Source organism: Scyliorhinus torazame, chromosome 10, assembly GCF_047496885.1.
Source record: "Scyliorhinus torazame isolate Kashiwa2021f chromosome 10, sScyTor2.1, whole genome shotgun sequence".
Taxonomy (NCBI): domain Eukaryota; kingdom Metazoa; phylum Chordata; class Chondrichthyes; order Carcharhiniformes; family Scyliorhinidae; genus Scyliorhinus; species Scyliorhinus torazame.
The window spans coordinates 214,857,062-214,874,418 of record NC_092716.1 but is presented as its reverse complement, the minus strand read 5'-3'; the positions used below and the strand labels follow the sequence as shown (position 1 = coordinate 214,874,418).

The window sequence follows — 17,357 nt, the reverse complement described above, 5'->3', positions numbered from 1 at the left end:
GAGGGGTTCGTTTGTGGTCGACGCACAAGTAGCCTTCACATCGGCCAATCTGCCGGCCACTGACACACGTCTGGCCCACATTCGCCGTGAGACTGCGGCTGACCCCCTTCTACAGCGTGTAATGCGCCACATGACGGAAGGGTGGCTCAAGGGGCAGTGCCCACAATTTTACAATGTCCGGGACGACTTGGCCGTCATTGATGGTGTCCTCTTGAAGTTGGACCGTATCGTGATCCCACACAGCATGCACCGGCTTGTCCTCGAACAACGGCACGAAGGCCATCTCGGAGTTGAAAAGTGCAAGCGGAGGGCCCGAGAGGCGATGTACTGGCCGGGCATCAGCGACGACATCACTAACATGGTGCTCAACTGCCCCACATGCCAAAGGTTTCAGCCGGCGCAACCCCCTGAGACCCTTCAGCCCCATGAGTTAGTCACATCCCCCTGGGCGAAGGTGGGTGTGGACCTCTTTCACGCGCTCGGCAGGGACTACATTATTCTTATTGACTACTTCTCAAGTTATCCGGAGGTCATCTGCCTGCCCGACATGACGTCATCAGCTGTAATCCAGGCATGCAAAGAAACCTTTGCTCGCCATGGAATTCCCCTCACCGTCATGTCTGACAACGGGCCTTGCTTTGCGAGCCAAGAATGGTCTTCCTTTGCCACTTCATACAACTTCACACACGTGACGTCCAGTCCCTTGCATCCTCAGTTGAATGGCAAGGCGGAAAAGGGCGTCCACATTGTGAAGCGGATCCTCTGCAAGGCTGCTGATGCCGGATCTGACTTCTGTTTAGCCCTCCTGGCCTATCGCTCGGCCCCACCTTCCACGGGCCTCTCGCCAGCCCAGCTGTTGATGGGTCGCACCCTCAGGACCACTGTGCCGTCCATTCATGTTCCTGACCCCGACCATGCTCCAGTACTGCGAAGGATGCAACAACAGCGTGCTCAGCAGAAGGTGGCACATGACGCTCGGGCGACTGATCTTCCTGTCCTGGCGCCTGGAGACAACGTACGCATACACCTACCGGAGGGTGGCTGGTCGGCAACCGCCGATGTTCACCGCCACGTGGCTCCCCGCTCGTTCCTGGTTCGCATGCCTGATGGCTCCATTCGCCGCCGTAATCGGCGGGCCCTTCGTCTGGTTCCACACTCGCTACGAGATCATGCACCAGTGCCACACTCTCCTGTTGTCCCTGATGTCGACTTTGTTGAGCTTCCTGCCACTCTGCCTCTTCCTCTCTCGCCCGTGGCCAGGCCCATTCCTCAGCTGGTGAATCCTGACCCACCCTTGAGGCGGTCAACCCGAATTCGTCACCCACCTGAGAGACTTGACTTATGAGCCTGTTAGCACATTGGACTCAATTGTTTCACAGTACTGTTAACGAGTTTCTTGTCATTCATTGTTCCAGAAGTTTTCTCTCGTCGTTTGCTGATTGCATTTGTTCTGTTATTGGTACAACCTCATTGCTCTGTTGCATCTGACACCTTCCTCTGTATATAGTTTAGCTTCATGTACATGTTGTAAATACTGCACACACATACTCAGATGCACTCAGTACACATTTCTATTTATTAGCATGTAGGCACATATCCTTGTGAAAGGGGGGGGGGAGGATGTCATGATATCCACATCAGCATATCATGGTGCAATCACACAAACACTGATGGACAGGTAGTTGGACCAACCAGCACACACATAACATCGCAGCCAATCACCAGTGAGAGCACATGCACTATAAAACAGGGAACACCACAGTTCCCGCTCATTCTACCAGGAGATAGCTCAGAGCACAGAGCTCACAGCGTGTCACTCAGACATAGACCATGTGCTGAGTGCCTCACTAAGATAGTGATAGGGCTGGGTCCACAGATTAGCTGATGAAGCACGTACCCAAGCTAGCAGTTAGTAGTTGTCGTTGTTAAGACAATAAAACAGAGTTGTACCATCTACAGCCGTGTTGGATTATTTGTGGATCGGAACACCCAACACGACACCTGCCTCCACCACACTCACAAGCAACACATTCCAGACTTTAACCCCTCACTCCACAGATGCTTCCTGACCTGCTGAGCATTTCCAGCAGTAATTTGCTTTTATGATCTCAACATTACATATTTTAAGTGTCAAGCAAAAGGGATAATTTCTTCAGTGAAAAAGGTAAAGTCATTCACAGTGGCCTTACTTGCACAGATGCTCCCTTCTGTGATTTGCCGAGAGATATTTTACTGAATTTAAGACGTTATAGCTGTATGGCACAACTGATGACTTTCAATGAATTACAAGGGAGATGTCCACTCTTGGGCACTCATTTGATACTACATACTCTAATTCCTCAGAGAAGTACACTTACATCTGTTCAGGTACTACAAAGGTGACAGTGGTATCGGTCGCAATTACATCATCTTCCAAAGTGGCCTGAATCTCTTTCGGTAAATTAATTGGATCAACAATGTTGACCTGGAATGAGAAATTATACCAGATGACAATACAGCAAGGAAAAGATAAAAATAAAAATGAAATTTTCAGGCTAGGTGCACTTGAATGGACATTTCAAAACCTAGGCATTGTACCGAGGATGTGCTGTTCCTCAAAACCGAGTAATAGACAGGGTCCATAACCTTGCATCATTTAGGAGATTTGAGTGGGGGATTGACAAATTCTTTCATGTTCACACTTCACTAAATTGTGCCACAAAAGGCAGGCATTCTGGCAAAGTCTGACTTCAGAAAACCTGGCATTATGTAAATTTTCTCTTGAAGACCCTGGGGTACTGGCCATGCAGGCCATCCACGTGCAAGATAAGAGACTTCCCTTTCTGTGTCATGAGGTATAGCAACACCAGTTGGAACTCCGGTGTATCCCAAATGTTTGACCGGCCAGTTTTCATTGTTTAGTGAGGAGAATGAAGCACAGCCTGGCAGAAATTAAGAACCTATCAATCCCAGAAAGTCTGTCAGCCCATTCTTCAAGTAAATAGCCTAGTTATGATGGGTGCAAGCATGTCCATGAAGGTTGAGCATCCTTGAAATGATGTTGACAAAACTGACATGTCAGAGGTTATCTGTAATCAATTCTTAAATAGGATGAAAAACACTGACCATGTGACAGGGTTCCTCAGTACTGGGATCTTCACTGGCTAATAATGCTGGGATCACATCACCTGGAGAGGGGTCAGTAAAAACTGAGTGCAATAGATATATGTCCAGTTGTAGGGTGGAATCCCCTCTTAATGGTGGGGCAATTGAATTGCAAACCAGTTTCTCATTGAGTGGGCTTTACAAAGGCCCTATTCCGGGGGGGGGGGGGGGGGCACTGCAATAGCAACCTGCCTCTGAGTTCCCTGGCCAAGCACGGAGAGCATGCGAGACAATGTATCCGGTCTGTCAAAGGAAGGATTACAAAGTAGAGGAATTATGACATTGGTTACAATGGTTCACCAGCACTGGGATTTCTGAATCTATAGCAGGCAAAGCAATGGAGAGAAGATCTGGGAAGGCTGGCCTCCCAGGCCCCTCACTCTTTCCTGGAAGTTCTGCTGCAGGGTCTGAGGAACTGCAGCGGTGATCGCTCCCAAGGACGGAAGGAAGATAAAGTATTTCTGAGCACGAAGGCATAGCTGAAATTTGGCTGCGAAAGTTAGCAGCAGGAGTGTGGGCCCCCCAAACTGGAGACAGTACCCCAAGAGGATCTGGGGCAAGAAAAGAGAGTGGCATTACCACTCTCTGCTGTCAAGCTTCAGACTCTGACTTGGCCAACGTTCGCCTGCACAGAATGCCTCAGCACAACACACTTTGCAGCTCTGCTCATTGTCCTCCCTGCAGGCACCTCACATCTCCATCAGAGCAGCTAATATTAACTCAACCTTTTTCAATTGCTCTTTTGAACTCATGCCTCACAGTCACCTTTCACAAATGATGTCCTTTCCTGATAGCCACACAAGCCATTCCCGGAAAAGATGGCACATAACTTAGTGAGAGGCAGAGATTTGGGTGGCGGTAGGGGGATATTAGTACTGCAGTTCCAGCACCTTGTCAGCCACTGGCAATGCATGTGCATCTCCCCCAATAATCTTATTCTAGGAGGCTGCAGATGGCAGCAGTGGCAGCTTGAGCTCCGTGAGGCACTGATGCTCAGGCAGGTCTAGAGAGCTGATCCTCAGCCGATAGACCCTGTATTGGTGGCTCTCGCCTTCTTCCAGCTGAATCTCAATGTCCATCCCTTCTGCATTTAGGTGAGGAGAAGGCAGCTGCTACTGCCGGGGCTGCTGATGGTGGTGTGGTCTCTGCTTTAGTCCTGGGTAGAAGTGGAAGATGGAGCTGTACAAGTTGTTTCCAGGTGAAGGCTGGCAGCAAAGAGGTGTAGCTGAAGGTGAGTGATGTGTTAGGCAGATGAAGTGCTTGACAAAATGTTCGCAATCATCTGTCAAGCAGTAATAGCACTCTCTGGGAGAAGTGCTTTCAACAACAATCTCTCAACAGTCACGATGGAACCTTTCCAGCATATCAGTGTCACTGAAGAAGCTCTCCCTTTAGTGCGATTATCTCAGTGACCCTGGTGAGGTGCAGACATGGCAAGGAAACTGCACTGTTGAGGAATTCAAGGTCAAAGAGGCTCTGAATTTACTTTTTAATTCACCTCAATTACCTTTCAGTGCTGTACTATCTCACATTGTGCATTCACTGAACTAATAGGGGAGTTTAAAAAGCTGTGGCTTAATTTAACTTAAACGAATTTGGGGAAAAAAATCATTTGTGTGCTGATATTCTTCGTTGTACTAGAGATATTTCTAGAAGAGTTGTTTAAATATCTTTCAGTACACGTACTACATTTTTTAGTGAAGTAACTAGCAGCATTATCATTTCCCCTCCTTCCCCTGTGTTCTTACCCTTCCTCCTGTCTGATCTGCCAGTTTGCCAAGTTCTGCCAGCCGACAGTCTGTGCCCTCTATTGTCAGAACCGATACAATCACCCTAGAGCAAGGACAGAAATAGTGACACTGAAGAACAGAAGGTTTCTGTGTTTTATTGCTCCATTGCCATGACTTTACAACTAGGAATTATGCTGACGTATACATTTAGAGTTACAGGGGTTTGTAATGGGATCTTGGATTGGTACATATTCAATAAATGTAAAATTATATACTTGGAAATGGAGTTTTATTAGAGCCATGATGCACATTGAGAAACGCATGACAGAAGACAAATGAAACTTGGGAAATGGTGGTTAGGAAATCCCAAGATTATAAAATATTCTAGGAAGGAACAGAGTCGAACGTAGATCAGGGATTGCATGGGTTTGATGCCAATGCAGCAGGACACTGTACAATTCCAATCTTCATTTCAACATAGTAAGGACATAGGAAGAAGGAAGAATGTGTAGGAAGGGATATTTGGAGCACAGAATAAACAAAAGAGGAAGAATCAGAGAAAATTGAGGAAGGCCAGGAATGTGTGAGGGCAAGTTATAGATGAAGGAAGCTAAAAGCTACCTGGGCGTGTGAGAGAAAAACGTTACCAGATATGGGAATATTCAAGCCTGGACAGACTTTTGCAAGCTAGTCTCATCCAAACTAGCAGCTTAGAGTAACACAGGGACAGGATAATTCAAATTTACATGCTTTTAAACAACTCTGAAGTGAGTGGCATTCATCTCATTTCTACTTGTGATAGAGCAAAAGTACAGAAAGCTGCTGCATTTACCTACTAAATAACAGTTACTTCACAAAGATTATTCATTGCTTATGAAATGCTTTCAGATTTTTCTTGAGCATGATAAAGCACCATATAAATTCTACATTCCACAATTTAAATATAAAACAATTAACAATAACTATTTAAAAAAATGTGGAATGCAAAATAAGACTGCCTACCCACTTAAGGCTGCTTGCTCTCCTACATGAGTGTAAAACCGACTGGAACACTTGTACACATCTTCCTCCATACTCTCCAGGTATCCGAGGCCTGTGTTTGCCCTCCCGTCTGTGCAGATGATGACCTAAAGTAAGCAGAATTGACTGTGGTTATAGACCTCTCTTTACAGAAGCAACATGTTTGTTGAGAACCCAGCCTTCTGTTGGAGACATAGCACAGATGATTGTCCCCAAGCCCCCATAATTGCCTGCAATAGCACTTGACGGCAGACTGAAAAGCATGCCAGTATGTGATGTGAATGAGGAGCGTTAACTCCCCATGACTTGCTGCATAAAGGCAGGCTGAGCTCTGTACTGAGGCCATGAGGCCAATTGAGTAGCCCATGTCTGGATTCCAAATCTGTACTGGGTTAGCTGATTTCAGACATTGCAATTTGTCTCATATTATCTCTTCTTACTCCATATTGGTAACCAAGAATTCCAATTAGGAGGCAGGGGTACATGTAACGTCTGGCAAGGTCAAGATTCTGGCTGAATAACCTGCCACACTTCATAACCATCAAACAAAACAAAGTCACTTTGGAAAAAGTACCAGAGAGTAACCAGCACCCTTGGAACTATTTGGCGGGTGGGAGAATCGCCGGGGCGCCGCGCGAATCACGCCATGCCGCCCCGACCCCCGCACGCAATTCTCCCACCCCCCCAAAACCAGCGCCGCGTGAATCGCGCCGGGCTGCTCAGAGAATCGCCGCAAACGGCGAGCGGCGATTCTCCAGCCCGGATGTGCCGAGCGGCCGCGCATAAACGGCCAAGTCCCGCCGGCGCCGTCCACACCTGGTCTCTGCCGGCGGGTACTCGTCGCAAAGGCTTGGGGGGCGGCCTATGGGGGGGGAGGGGGGCTCCATTCCCGGGGGGGGGGGGGGCCCCGGAGTGGCCTGGTACGCGATTGGGACCAACCGATCGGCGGGCCGGCCTCTCTGTCGGCAGGCCTCCTTTCTTCCGCCGGCGAGCCTGGATCCATTCGCCATGTTTGTGCGGGGCGGCCTGGGGGAGGACTGCCACCACGCATGCGCTAGTTGGCGCCACCTCAACTGCGCACGCGCGGGACCCAAGGCGCCGCGCTGAAGCCCCGCCCCCATAAATCATGCGACGCCCCTGCTAGCCCCACGGAGGGGGGAGAATAGGGGTCTGGGAACGGGTGCTGACACCGGAGTAAAACACTCTGGCTTTTACTCCGGCGTCGGCACTTAGACTCCCGTTGGGAGAATCCCGCCCCATCGGGTCTTCAAAAGAGGAGGTGAACTAGCTTTTTCTTTTAAATTTATCCATTTTTGGGTTCCTCTAGAAACGTGGTATTCCCATGTGGCCTATTTGTACAGGCAAGTGCTATTGCCACATTTGAACTGGTTGTTTTTATGGGCCAGGGTTTAGAGAACCCCAAAGTGTATCATGGAGTTCAGCTGACCCACAACATTTCATCGATTGTGGTATGGGGAGCACACAGCCCACTCTACAAGTGTGGTACTTCAGAAATGGAAAAGTTATTTTTTAAAGCAAAACAATGTTTATTCTATGAACTCAAGTTAACCTTTTTAAAACAAGCAGTGAATATCTTAGCAACCAGTAAATCAAATACACCCCCCAAAGAATACAACACTAAGTAATCTGTATGCTGTCCTTTTAACACCCAGAAGACTTAATAAACCTTTAAACCTAAGCACATCAGAGTTTACAGTCACTACTGAAAACATTTATAATTCTTCTGAATTCACTAAATGATCAAGAGATAGTCCTTCATGGCAGAGAGATGAACAGTACAGCTGCTTTTTCTGACTTCAGCTGCAACACACTGAAAAACAAAACCAAAACAGACACACCCAAGCTTATCTCAAAGTGAAACTAAAAAGCAGAACCAGAGCTCAGCTCCACCCACACTCTGACATCACTGTGGTAACATGAGCAGCTAACCATTTCTTAAAGCAACATTCTCATGACATTGTTAAGAGGGCAGCAGAGCTGAAAAGCATTGTCATTTGCTGCCCTTGGTTGCAAAGTGATATAGAGAGCAGTGTGTGAAAGAATCATGAGTGTGAGCCCACATCGCAATGGTGTTTTCCCTGATCCATTTGATTTAAAAGCTCTTGGTGTGGGCTGAAAACTGCTTAAATTTAATCAGGTTAATTCTACCACTCTTTGATGGTGTTCTGCTTCCTTCTCCCCATCACCGACCCTGGACACCGTTCCATTTCCCCCCCCGCCCCATCCATTGACAGCATTGACCCCCCCCCCCCCACATACACTGCAGAAGTATAGCTGATGCTCCCCCCACACCACACATCAATGCCCACCCCCCTCATGTGGCTTCCACTAAGCCCCTCCAAAATACCATAAGATATAGGAGCAGAACTAGGCCATTCGGCCCATCATGTTTGCTTCGCCATTCGGTCATGCTCCTTATCCCTATTTTTCTGCCTTTTTCCCATAACCCCTGATCACTTTATGATTTAAAAAAATATATTTTTATTCTCCTCCTTTTTCACAATTTCTCCCAAATTTACACCCACCAACAATAAACAATAATCAGTAACGAATGCAATGTCAATCCCCATATCAATAACAACAATCCTATCCCAACAAACCCCCAAACATTAGCCCCCATGTTAACATAAACAAATAACAAAAAGGAATCAGGAATCACCCATAGTCACCATTAACACATACAGTCCCCCTCCCCCCACCCCCCACTAATGTTTGATATAATCCAATTCTCGAAAGTGCAGAATGAATAACACCCATGAATTGTAGAACCCCTCCATTCTTCCCCTCAGTTCAAATTTGACCTTCTCAAGAGTCAAGAATTCCAGCAGGTCCCCCCGCCACGCCAGGGCACAGGGTGGAGAAGTTGATCTCCATCCAAACAGGATCCGCCTTCGGGCGACCAACGAGGCGAAGGCTGGGTCAGAGGGATTGACTCCCATCTGCACAACATCTACCTCTACACCTGTTTCCAACCCCGGCTGGTCCGACACCTCAAATATGGCCTCCCAAGGGCCCAGGTCCAGTTTCACTTTAGAGATTACCTGAAAAACCTCCTTCCAATAATCCTCCAGCTTTGGACAGGACCAAAACATATGAACGTGGTTTGCGGGGGCCCCTTGCAACATTCACACACATCTTCTACCCCCTCAAAGAGCCAGCTCATCCTTGCCCTTGTGAGGTGTGCTCTTGATGCACTATCAATTACTACAAAAACGAGAGTAGTGAATAATCGAGGCTTTATTGAGCAAAGATGTGTGGCCTCCTGTAGCTGCTACCAGAATAGGAGCAGCACCTGCGAGCACACACATTTATACGCAGCCTACTGGGCGGAGCCTGCAGGCAGGGATTTACCCATGTACCTCTAGTACAGGAGTCTTACCGTACTACATCTAATATGCATCTAATACAGTTAGTGGTGACTACCACATTCACCCCCTGTTTAAAAAAAAAAGAGTCCGGCGGGGGTGGTGGAAAAATTTACAAGTTCAGTCCTATTGGGGGCCTTGATCCTCTGCTGTGATCGCCTTGGTCCTGGTGGTGATCCGGGCGCCGACTTGGTCTCCGGTGACTCCAGGAGCGTGTTGTCCTCGTCTTCATTGCCCCTGAGTGGAACCAGTGGGAGGACGGATCTTCCTGGGGCAGGGGCTGCGGTGAGGTGCACTGGGGGAGGGTGAGTGGCACAGAGGCAACCAGAGGGGGGGGGGGTGTCGGGTGGTGGGCTTTGGGTGGGGATCCAGCGGGTGCCAGGTCCCGGAGGGAGATTGTATCCTGGCGCCCGTCGGGGTGAGCCACGAAGGCGAACTGCGGGTTCGCGTGCAGTAGTTGGATTCTTTCGACCAATGGGTCCGACTTATGGGTCCGCACGTGTTTACGAAGGAGGACGGGTCCAGGAACTGCCAGCCATGTCGGGAGTGAGACCCTGGAGGTGGACTTCCTGGGGAAGGCAAAGAGACGTTCATGGGGGGTTTTGTTAATTGCAGTGCAGAGGAGATTGGATGGAGTGGAGCGCGTCAGGAAGACATCCTGCCAGCGGGAGACCAGGAGATTCTTAGACTGTAGGGCCAGCAGGACGGCCTTCCAGACCATCCCGTTCTCCCTCTCCATCTGCCCGTTTCCCCGGGGGTTGTAGCTGGTCGTCCTCCTCGAGGCAATGCCCTTGCTGAGCAGGAACTGACGCAGCTCATCGCTCATAAAGGAGGATCCCCGATCGCTGTGGACGTAAGCGGGGAAACCGAACAGGGCGAAGATGCTGTGGAGTGCTTTAATGACCGTGGCAGAAGCTATACCGGGGCATGGGATGGCGAAGGGAAACTGGGAGTACTCGTCGACCACATTCAGAAAGTATGTGTTTCGGTCGGTGGAGGGGAGGGGCCCTTTGAAGTCCATGCTGAGGCGCTCAAAGGGGCGGGAAGCCTTCACTAGGTGCGCTCCATCTGGCCGGTAGAAGTGCGGTTTGCACACCGCACAGACCCTGGCAGTCTCTGGTGACAGTCCTGACCTCCTCAATGGAGTAGGGCAGGTTGCGGGCCATGATGAAGTGAAAGAACCGGGTGACCCCCGGGTGACAGAGGCCATCGTGTAGAGCCCAGAGTCGGTCCACTTGTGCGCAGGCACATGTACCTCGGGATAGGGCATCGGGGGGCTCGTTCAGCTTCCCAGGGCGATACAAAATCTCATAATTATAGTTGGACAGCTCGATCCTCCACCTCAAGATCTTATCGTTTTTGATCTTGCCCCGCTGTGTATTATTGAACATGAAGGCAACCGACCGTTGGTCAGTGAGGAGAGTGAATCTCCTGCCGGCCAGGTTGTTATGGGTCCGGGTTTACAGAACCCCAAAGTTGTTTCATGGAGTTCAACCGACCCACAACTTGTACTAGATTGTGGTGTGGGAAGCACACAACGTACTCTCAGGTGTGATACAGCAGAAATGGACAAGTGGTTTTTAAAACAAAACAATGTTTATTCTATGAACTCCAGTTAACCTTTTTAAAACATACATTGAATATCTTAACACCCATTACTTCAAAGATAACCCCAAAAGACTACAACACTACAACACCTTCAAACTGTTCCTTTAAACATCCAAAAAACTTCAAACCTTCAAAAATAGGAGCACATTAGGTTACATTCAATATATTTATAGTCTTTGGATTGCAGAAATCAACAGACCAGCTCTGTGTTTCTTCATGCAGCTCACAGCAAAATACACAGACACTCCCAGCTGCCTTCTCCAACTGAAACTCAAAAGGCAGAAGTGAGCTCAGCTCCCCCCCTCTGACATCACTTCAGTAATATGATCAGCTCCATTTCTTAAAGATACATTGCTTAAACATCCATTTCTTAAAGGTACTCTCACATGACAAGGTAAAGACTTCAATGCCGCACAACTTCCACAATGGCCTGGGCCTCATTTTCGACAGAGGAGTGCCGAATTTCGGAGGCATGGAGGGTGCGGGAAAAGAAGGCCACGGGCCTGCCTACCTGGTTGAGGGTGGTGGCCAGAGCTAGATCCGATGCATCGTTCTCGACCTGAAAGGGGAGGGACTCGTTGACTGCGTGCATCGTGGCCTTGGCGATGTCTGCCTTGATGCGGTTAAAGGCCTGGCGGGTCTCAACCGGCAGGGGAAAGACTGTGGACTGAATGAGTGGGCGGTCCTTGTCCGGATAGTTAGGGACCCACTGGGCATAATAGGAGAAGAACACCAGGCATCGTTTCAGGGCCATGGGGCAGTGGGTGCGGGGGAGTTCCATGAGGAGGCGCATGTGGTCGGGTCGGGCCCTAGAACTCCATTTTCCACAACATAGCCAAGGATGGCTAAGCGGTTGGTGTGGAACATGCATTTCTCCTTATTGTACGTGAGATTAAGGAGTTTGGCGGTGTGGAGAAATTTGAGAAGATTAGTGTCGTGGTCCTGCTGATCGTGGCCGCAGATGGTGACGTTGTCTAGGTACGGGAAGGTGGCCCGCAGTCCGTACCGGTCAACCATTCGGTCCATCTCACGTTGGAAGACCGAGACCCTGTAAGTGACGCCGAAGGGAACCCTAAGGAAGTGATAGAGGCAGCCATCTGCTTCAAACACAGTGCATTGGCGGTCCCCCTTGCGGATGGGGAGCTGGTGGTAGGTGGACTTCTGGTTCACCGTGGAAAAGACCCGGTACTGTGCAATCTGATTGACCATATCAGATATGCGTGGGAGGGGGTACGCGTCGAGCTGTGTGTACCGATTGATGGTCTGACTGTAGTCAACAACCATCCTGTTTTTCTCCCCAGTCTTTACTACTACCACTTAGGCTCTACAGGGGCTGTTGCTGGCCTCGATGATACCTTCCCGCAGAAGCCGCTGGACAACCGACCTGATGAAGGTCCTGTCCTGGGCACTGTACCGTCTGCTCCTGGTGGTGACGGGTTTGCAATTTGGGGTGAGGTTTGCAAACAAGGAAGGTGGATCGACCTTAAGGGTCGTGAGGCCGCATACAGTGAGGGGGGTAGGGGTCCACCGAATTTTAAAGTTAAGCTTTGGAGGTGGCACTGGAAGTCCAGGCCGAGTAACAGGGCAGCAGAGAGGTGGGGGAGGACGAAGAGCAGGAAGTTGCTAAACTCTACGCCCTGGACGGTGAGGGTCGCGATGCAGTACCCCCGGATGTCCATGGAATGGGATCTGGAGGCCAGGGAGATTTTCTGGCTAACGGGGTGTACCGCGAGGGAGCAGCGCCTTACCGTAGTGGGGTGGATGAAGCTTTCCGTGCTCCCGGAGTCAAAAAGGCAGGAAGTCTTGTACCCATCGATTTTCACCGTTGTCGTTGCGAGGTTGTGGGGCGTGGACTGGTCGAGGGTGTTTGAGGTGAGCTGTGGCTGATGCTGGGAGGCCCTGGGCTGATCAGTGGTGGTGGCAGGTGTTGAGCGGCCACTCGAGCTTCTCGATGAGCAGGGGTCCTGAGGCGCCGTCCAAAATGGCGGCGAAGATGGCGGCACCCACGGGCCGCACATGGCGGACGGCATTAAAGATGGCGGTGCCCACGGGCCGCATGTGGGCTGCGGAGAAGAAGATGGCGGCGCCCACGGGCCCCACGTGGGGGGTGTAGGAACGCTGTGCCTAGAAACAGCGGCGACCGACCGGGCCTGGCACACAGCAGCAAAACGTCCCTTCTTTCCGCAGCCGTTGCAGGTTGAGCTCTGCGCCGGCAGCGCTGCCGGGGGTGTTGGATCTGCCCGCAGAAGTAGCATTTGGGCCCCCTGGGGTTGGCTGGCTGCCGCGCGGCGCAGGCTTGCAGTGGGCTGGGGTCCGTAGCTGGTGGGGCCCACGATGCCCATGAGGGTGCCGTGCAGGTCAGGGGAGTACAGCTAGACATTACGGGAGGCCACTGTTAACGAGTTCACGAGCTGCCTGGTTCCCGCAAGATCAAGCGTACCCCCCTCCAATAGGCGGTGGCGGATGTACGCCGACACTATGCCTGTAACAAAAGCGTCTCTCATTAAAAGTTCTGTATGCTGGACTGCCGACACTGCCTGGCAGTCACAGTTCCTCGCCAGGATGTGCAGGGCACGCCAGAAATCGTCAAGAGACTCACCGGGGAGTTGCTATCTCGTGGACAGGACGTGCCTGGCATATAGTTTGTTGACCGGCCGAACGTAATGTCCTTTCAGGAGCTCCATTGCTTCAGCGTAAGGGGCGCATACCGGATGAGAGGAAAAATGTCAGGGCTCACCCGTGAATAAATGACCTGGAGCTTCTGTGCGTCCGAGGGTTCTTCAGCGGATATTCGGAGGTAGCTTTCGAAGCAGGCTAGCCAGTGGTCAAAAGTGGACGTAGCATTGGCTGCTTGAGGGCTCAGCTGTAGGCGATCAGACTTGATGCGAAGTTCCATCCTTTTTAAAATCTTTGCTCAATAAATTGATGCACTATCAATTACTACAAAGACAAGAGTAGTGAATAATCAAGGCTTTATTGAGCAAAGATGTGTGGCCTCCTGTAGCTGCTGCCAGAATGGGAGCAGCACCGGCGAGCACACACATTTATACGCCGCCTACTGGGCGGAGCCAGCAGGCAGGGATTTACCCATATACCTCTAGTACAGGAGTCTTACCGTACTACATCTAATATACATCTAATACAGTTAGTGGTGACTACCACAGCTCTATATACCACCTTCAGCTGTACCAGCCCCAACCTCGTGCACAATGTGAAGGCATTCGCCCTACGGAGCACCTCACACCAGAATCCCTCCTCCCTAGCCTCTTCCAACTCTTCCTCCCACTTTGCCTTGATCCCATCCAGCGGTGCCTTCTCCTCTTTCAAAATAGCCCTGTGAGCCACCGACACTACCCCCTTCGCCAGCCCCCCTGTCGTCAACATCTCCAGCAATGTGGAGGCCGGGTCTACCGGGAAGCTCTGTATCTCCTTCCTGGCAAAGTCTCCAATCTGCACATATCTAAATATTTCCCCCTGCTCCAGCCCATACTTCGCTCCCAGCTCCTTCAATCCTGCAAACCGACTCACAAGAAAGAAATCTTTTAGGGTCCTAATTCCTTTCTCCTCCCATCTCCGAAAATTTCCATCCAACGTCCCTGGCTCAAATCTATGGTTCCCCTGAATCGACATTTCCCTTGACCCTGCTCCAACCCGAAGTGCTGGTGAAACAGCCTCCAAATTCTCAACAAAGCTATTACTATCGGACTCCCTGAGTATTTCCCCGGGGCTATCGAGAGCGGTGCTGTTGCTAGCGCCTTCAATGCCGATGCCCGACACAAACTCTCCTCCATTCTGATCCACTGGGAGTCAACCCTTCTGACCCTTCTCCACATTCGTCGCCCAGTAATAATACATCATGTTCGGAAGACCCAAACCCCCTGCCTGCCTTCCTCTCTATAGTAGCACCTTTCTAATTCTGACCATCTTCCCATCCCATATAAATGAGGTAATTATCCCTTCAATCTCTCCAAAAAATGCCTTTGGCAGGAAAATCAGCAGGCATTGGAAAATGAACAGAAATCACAGCAACACTTTCATTTTAACTGCCTATACCCGACCCACCAGTGACAGAGGGAGACCATCCCACCTTGCCAGATCAGCTTTCACCCTCCCCACCAAAGTAGAAATGTTGTACCTATGGAGCCCCCCCTCCCAATCCCGAGCATCCTACACCCCCAGGTATCTAAAGTGAGTCCCTGCCATACGGAATGGCAGCCCCCCCACCCCTGCCCCCAGCTCCGACCGAGACACCACAAAATATTCACTCTTGTCTAGAATTAATTTGTACCCCGAGAAAGACCCAAATACCCGAAGCAGCTCCAGTATCTTCCCGATTGACACACTCGGTTCCGACACATATAATAACAAGTCATTGGCATATAAGGACACCCTATGCTCCATCCCCCTCCCCCGCACTATCCCTTTCCATATACCCAAACTTCTTAACGCAATGGCCAATGGCTCAATCGCGAGTGCAAACAGCAGGGGGGGACATAGGACATCCCTGCCTAGTCCCACGGTGAAGAGAAAAGTATTCCGAGCTGATGTTATTTGTGCGGACACTCGCCCTCGGCTCATTATACAGTAGCTTTACCCAGTCCACAAATCTTGCTCCAATCCAAAACCGCTCCAGAACTGCCATCAAGTACCCCTATTCTACCCAGTCAAACGCTTTCTCGGCGTCCAATGTCACAACCACCTCTGTTTCCTTCCCCTCCGCCGGTACCATAACCACATTCAATACCCTCCTAATGTTCGAAAAGAGCTGCCTTCCTCTCACAAACCCTGTTTGATCTTCACCTATCACCTTCGGGAGGCACTCCTTTAGCCTACCTGCCAGTACCTTCGCCAATATCTTTGTGCCCACGTTTAAAAGTGATATGGGCCAATACGACCCACACTCCATCGGAGTTTTATCTCTTTTAAGCAACAGGGAAATCGATGCCTGCCCCAAAGTTTGTGGTAACACCCCCTTCCCTATCGTCTCCTCAAACATCCCCACCATCAGCTGTAAATATTCCACCAGAAACCCATCCGGCCCTGCCACCTTCCCCGACTATCCTCACAATCGCATCTTTTATCTCCTGCTCCACTATCGCCCCTTCCAATGTAGCCCTGTCTCCCTCCCCTAACCTCGGGTGCCAACCTGGCAGTGCCCTAGCATGTGTCTCTACCCCCCCTTCCCCATGGGCTATACTTACCTCTGTGCCCCCGAGGGATCCCCTCGATCGTCTCACGCCTAGCCAAACCAATTGTAAACCTCGCTGACACGATGAATATTTAGTGAGGGCGGATCATTTGGAGGCAGGGGTTGGTGCGGTAATAACATTTAAATCCATCCCAGTGTATTAAAGAATGAAGTTCACCCCCAAGCCGGCGAGGGGCCGGGATAATTGGGAAACGCGATTTCTCTGGCGAGAATCTGTGACAGGATTCTCCCTTCTGGAGTCTAAGTCCCCACACCCACCAGAAAACGGGCGAGAATCACTCCGGACATTTTCCTCGAAGGTCCGGAGTGATTCCCCGTTCTCCAGGGGGCTGGCAGGGCCCCGGCGTGCGTCCCGCAGCTTTGGCTGTTGGTGGGGCCCTGACTAGCCAGACCGCACGGCTGCGCATGCGCTCGGCGGCCGCAAGCCGGTCCACGCATGCTTGCGGCATCCCACCTCGGTGCGGGCGCCGCTGGCATGGCGGAGCCACACAGCGGGCCCGCGCAGAGGGAGGTAGGGTCCCCCCCAGGTCGCGATGGCCCGCCGATCGGTGGCCCCTGATGCAGGCTCAAGGTCGCGACCAATGTTGGATGGAAACCAGCATTAAACAAATTTATAAAATCTAGCCTTTTCATGAGATTACGGGTGAGAGTTTCTGCGCTACCCGCCAGATGTGGACCAGAAGACCCCACCATTGTCAAGGGGGTTTCCTATTGAATGCACTACTTGCTGCCGGGAAACACACGGCGGGAGTGCGCCATCAGTGGTACCGGTAGGTTCTGGTATGAACCGACGTGAATGGCCAGAAAGTTTGGCCCACAAGTTAAAATAACATATTTGTTCTTTATGTAAATTAGAGTCATAAAATTCTGATAGTACAGAAGGAAGCCATTTGGCTCTTGTTAACTCTTTGAAAGCATCAAGCTGACTCCAGCTCCTTCCTATAGTTTTGATTCTGATCCACAATTACTTAAATTATAAATGTCATGTCACTCACCTTTGACCCTGGTTTCTTTGATGCTATTGACACCGAGACAAGTGCAGCTGGACCTAGGGCGGTTGCACCTTGTTCTCGCATTCTGTAGAGATTAATAAAGACAGGAGATCATCAAGATAAAGCACAGCTCTGTCCTGGCCTGTGTTGAGTTTTCTGAACTGAGGCTGGTCAAGTACAAGACCTATATTTGTCTAGGAAGAGAGAAAAAAAAAGAGCCAGCGTGTTCCCATTCACCCGAGAGACTGCTGCTGTGCAGCGTATGTAC

General features: G+C 50.5%; 1 protein-coding gene across 2 annotated transcripts in view; it reads right to left on the bottom strand.

Annotated features, from left to right (window-relative positions):
- Positions 1-17,357, bottom strand: part of LOC140384555 (circularly permutated Ras protein 1-like) — a 119,963-nt gene that overhangs the window by 23,881 nt on the left and 78,725 nt on the right. For both annotated transcript variants that reach the window (XM_072466357.1, XM_072466358.1), the window contains exons 11-14: positions 17,093-17,174; positions 5,877-6,001; positions 4,893-4,977; positions 2,358-2,464 (exon numbers count right to left, since the gene is read on the bottom strand). In XM_072466357.1, coding sequence (XP_072322458.1) covers positions 2,358-2,464; positions 4,893-4,977; positions 5,877-6,001; positions 17,093-17,174 — 399 coding nt within the window. The remainder of the gene's footprint in view (positions 1-2,357; positions 2,465-4,892; positions 4,978-5,876; positions 6,002-17,092; positions 17,175-17,357) is intronic.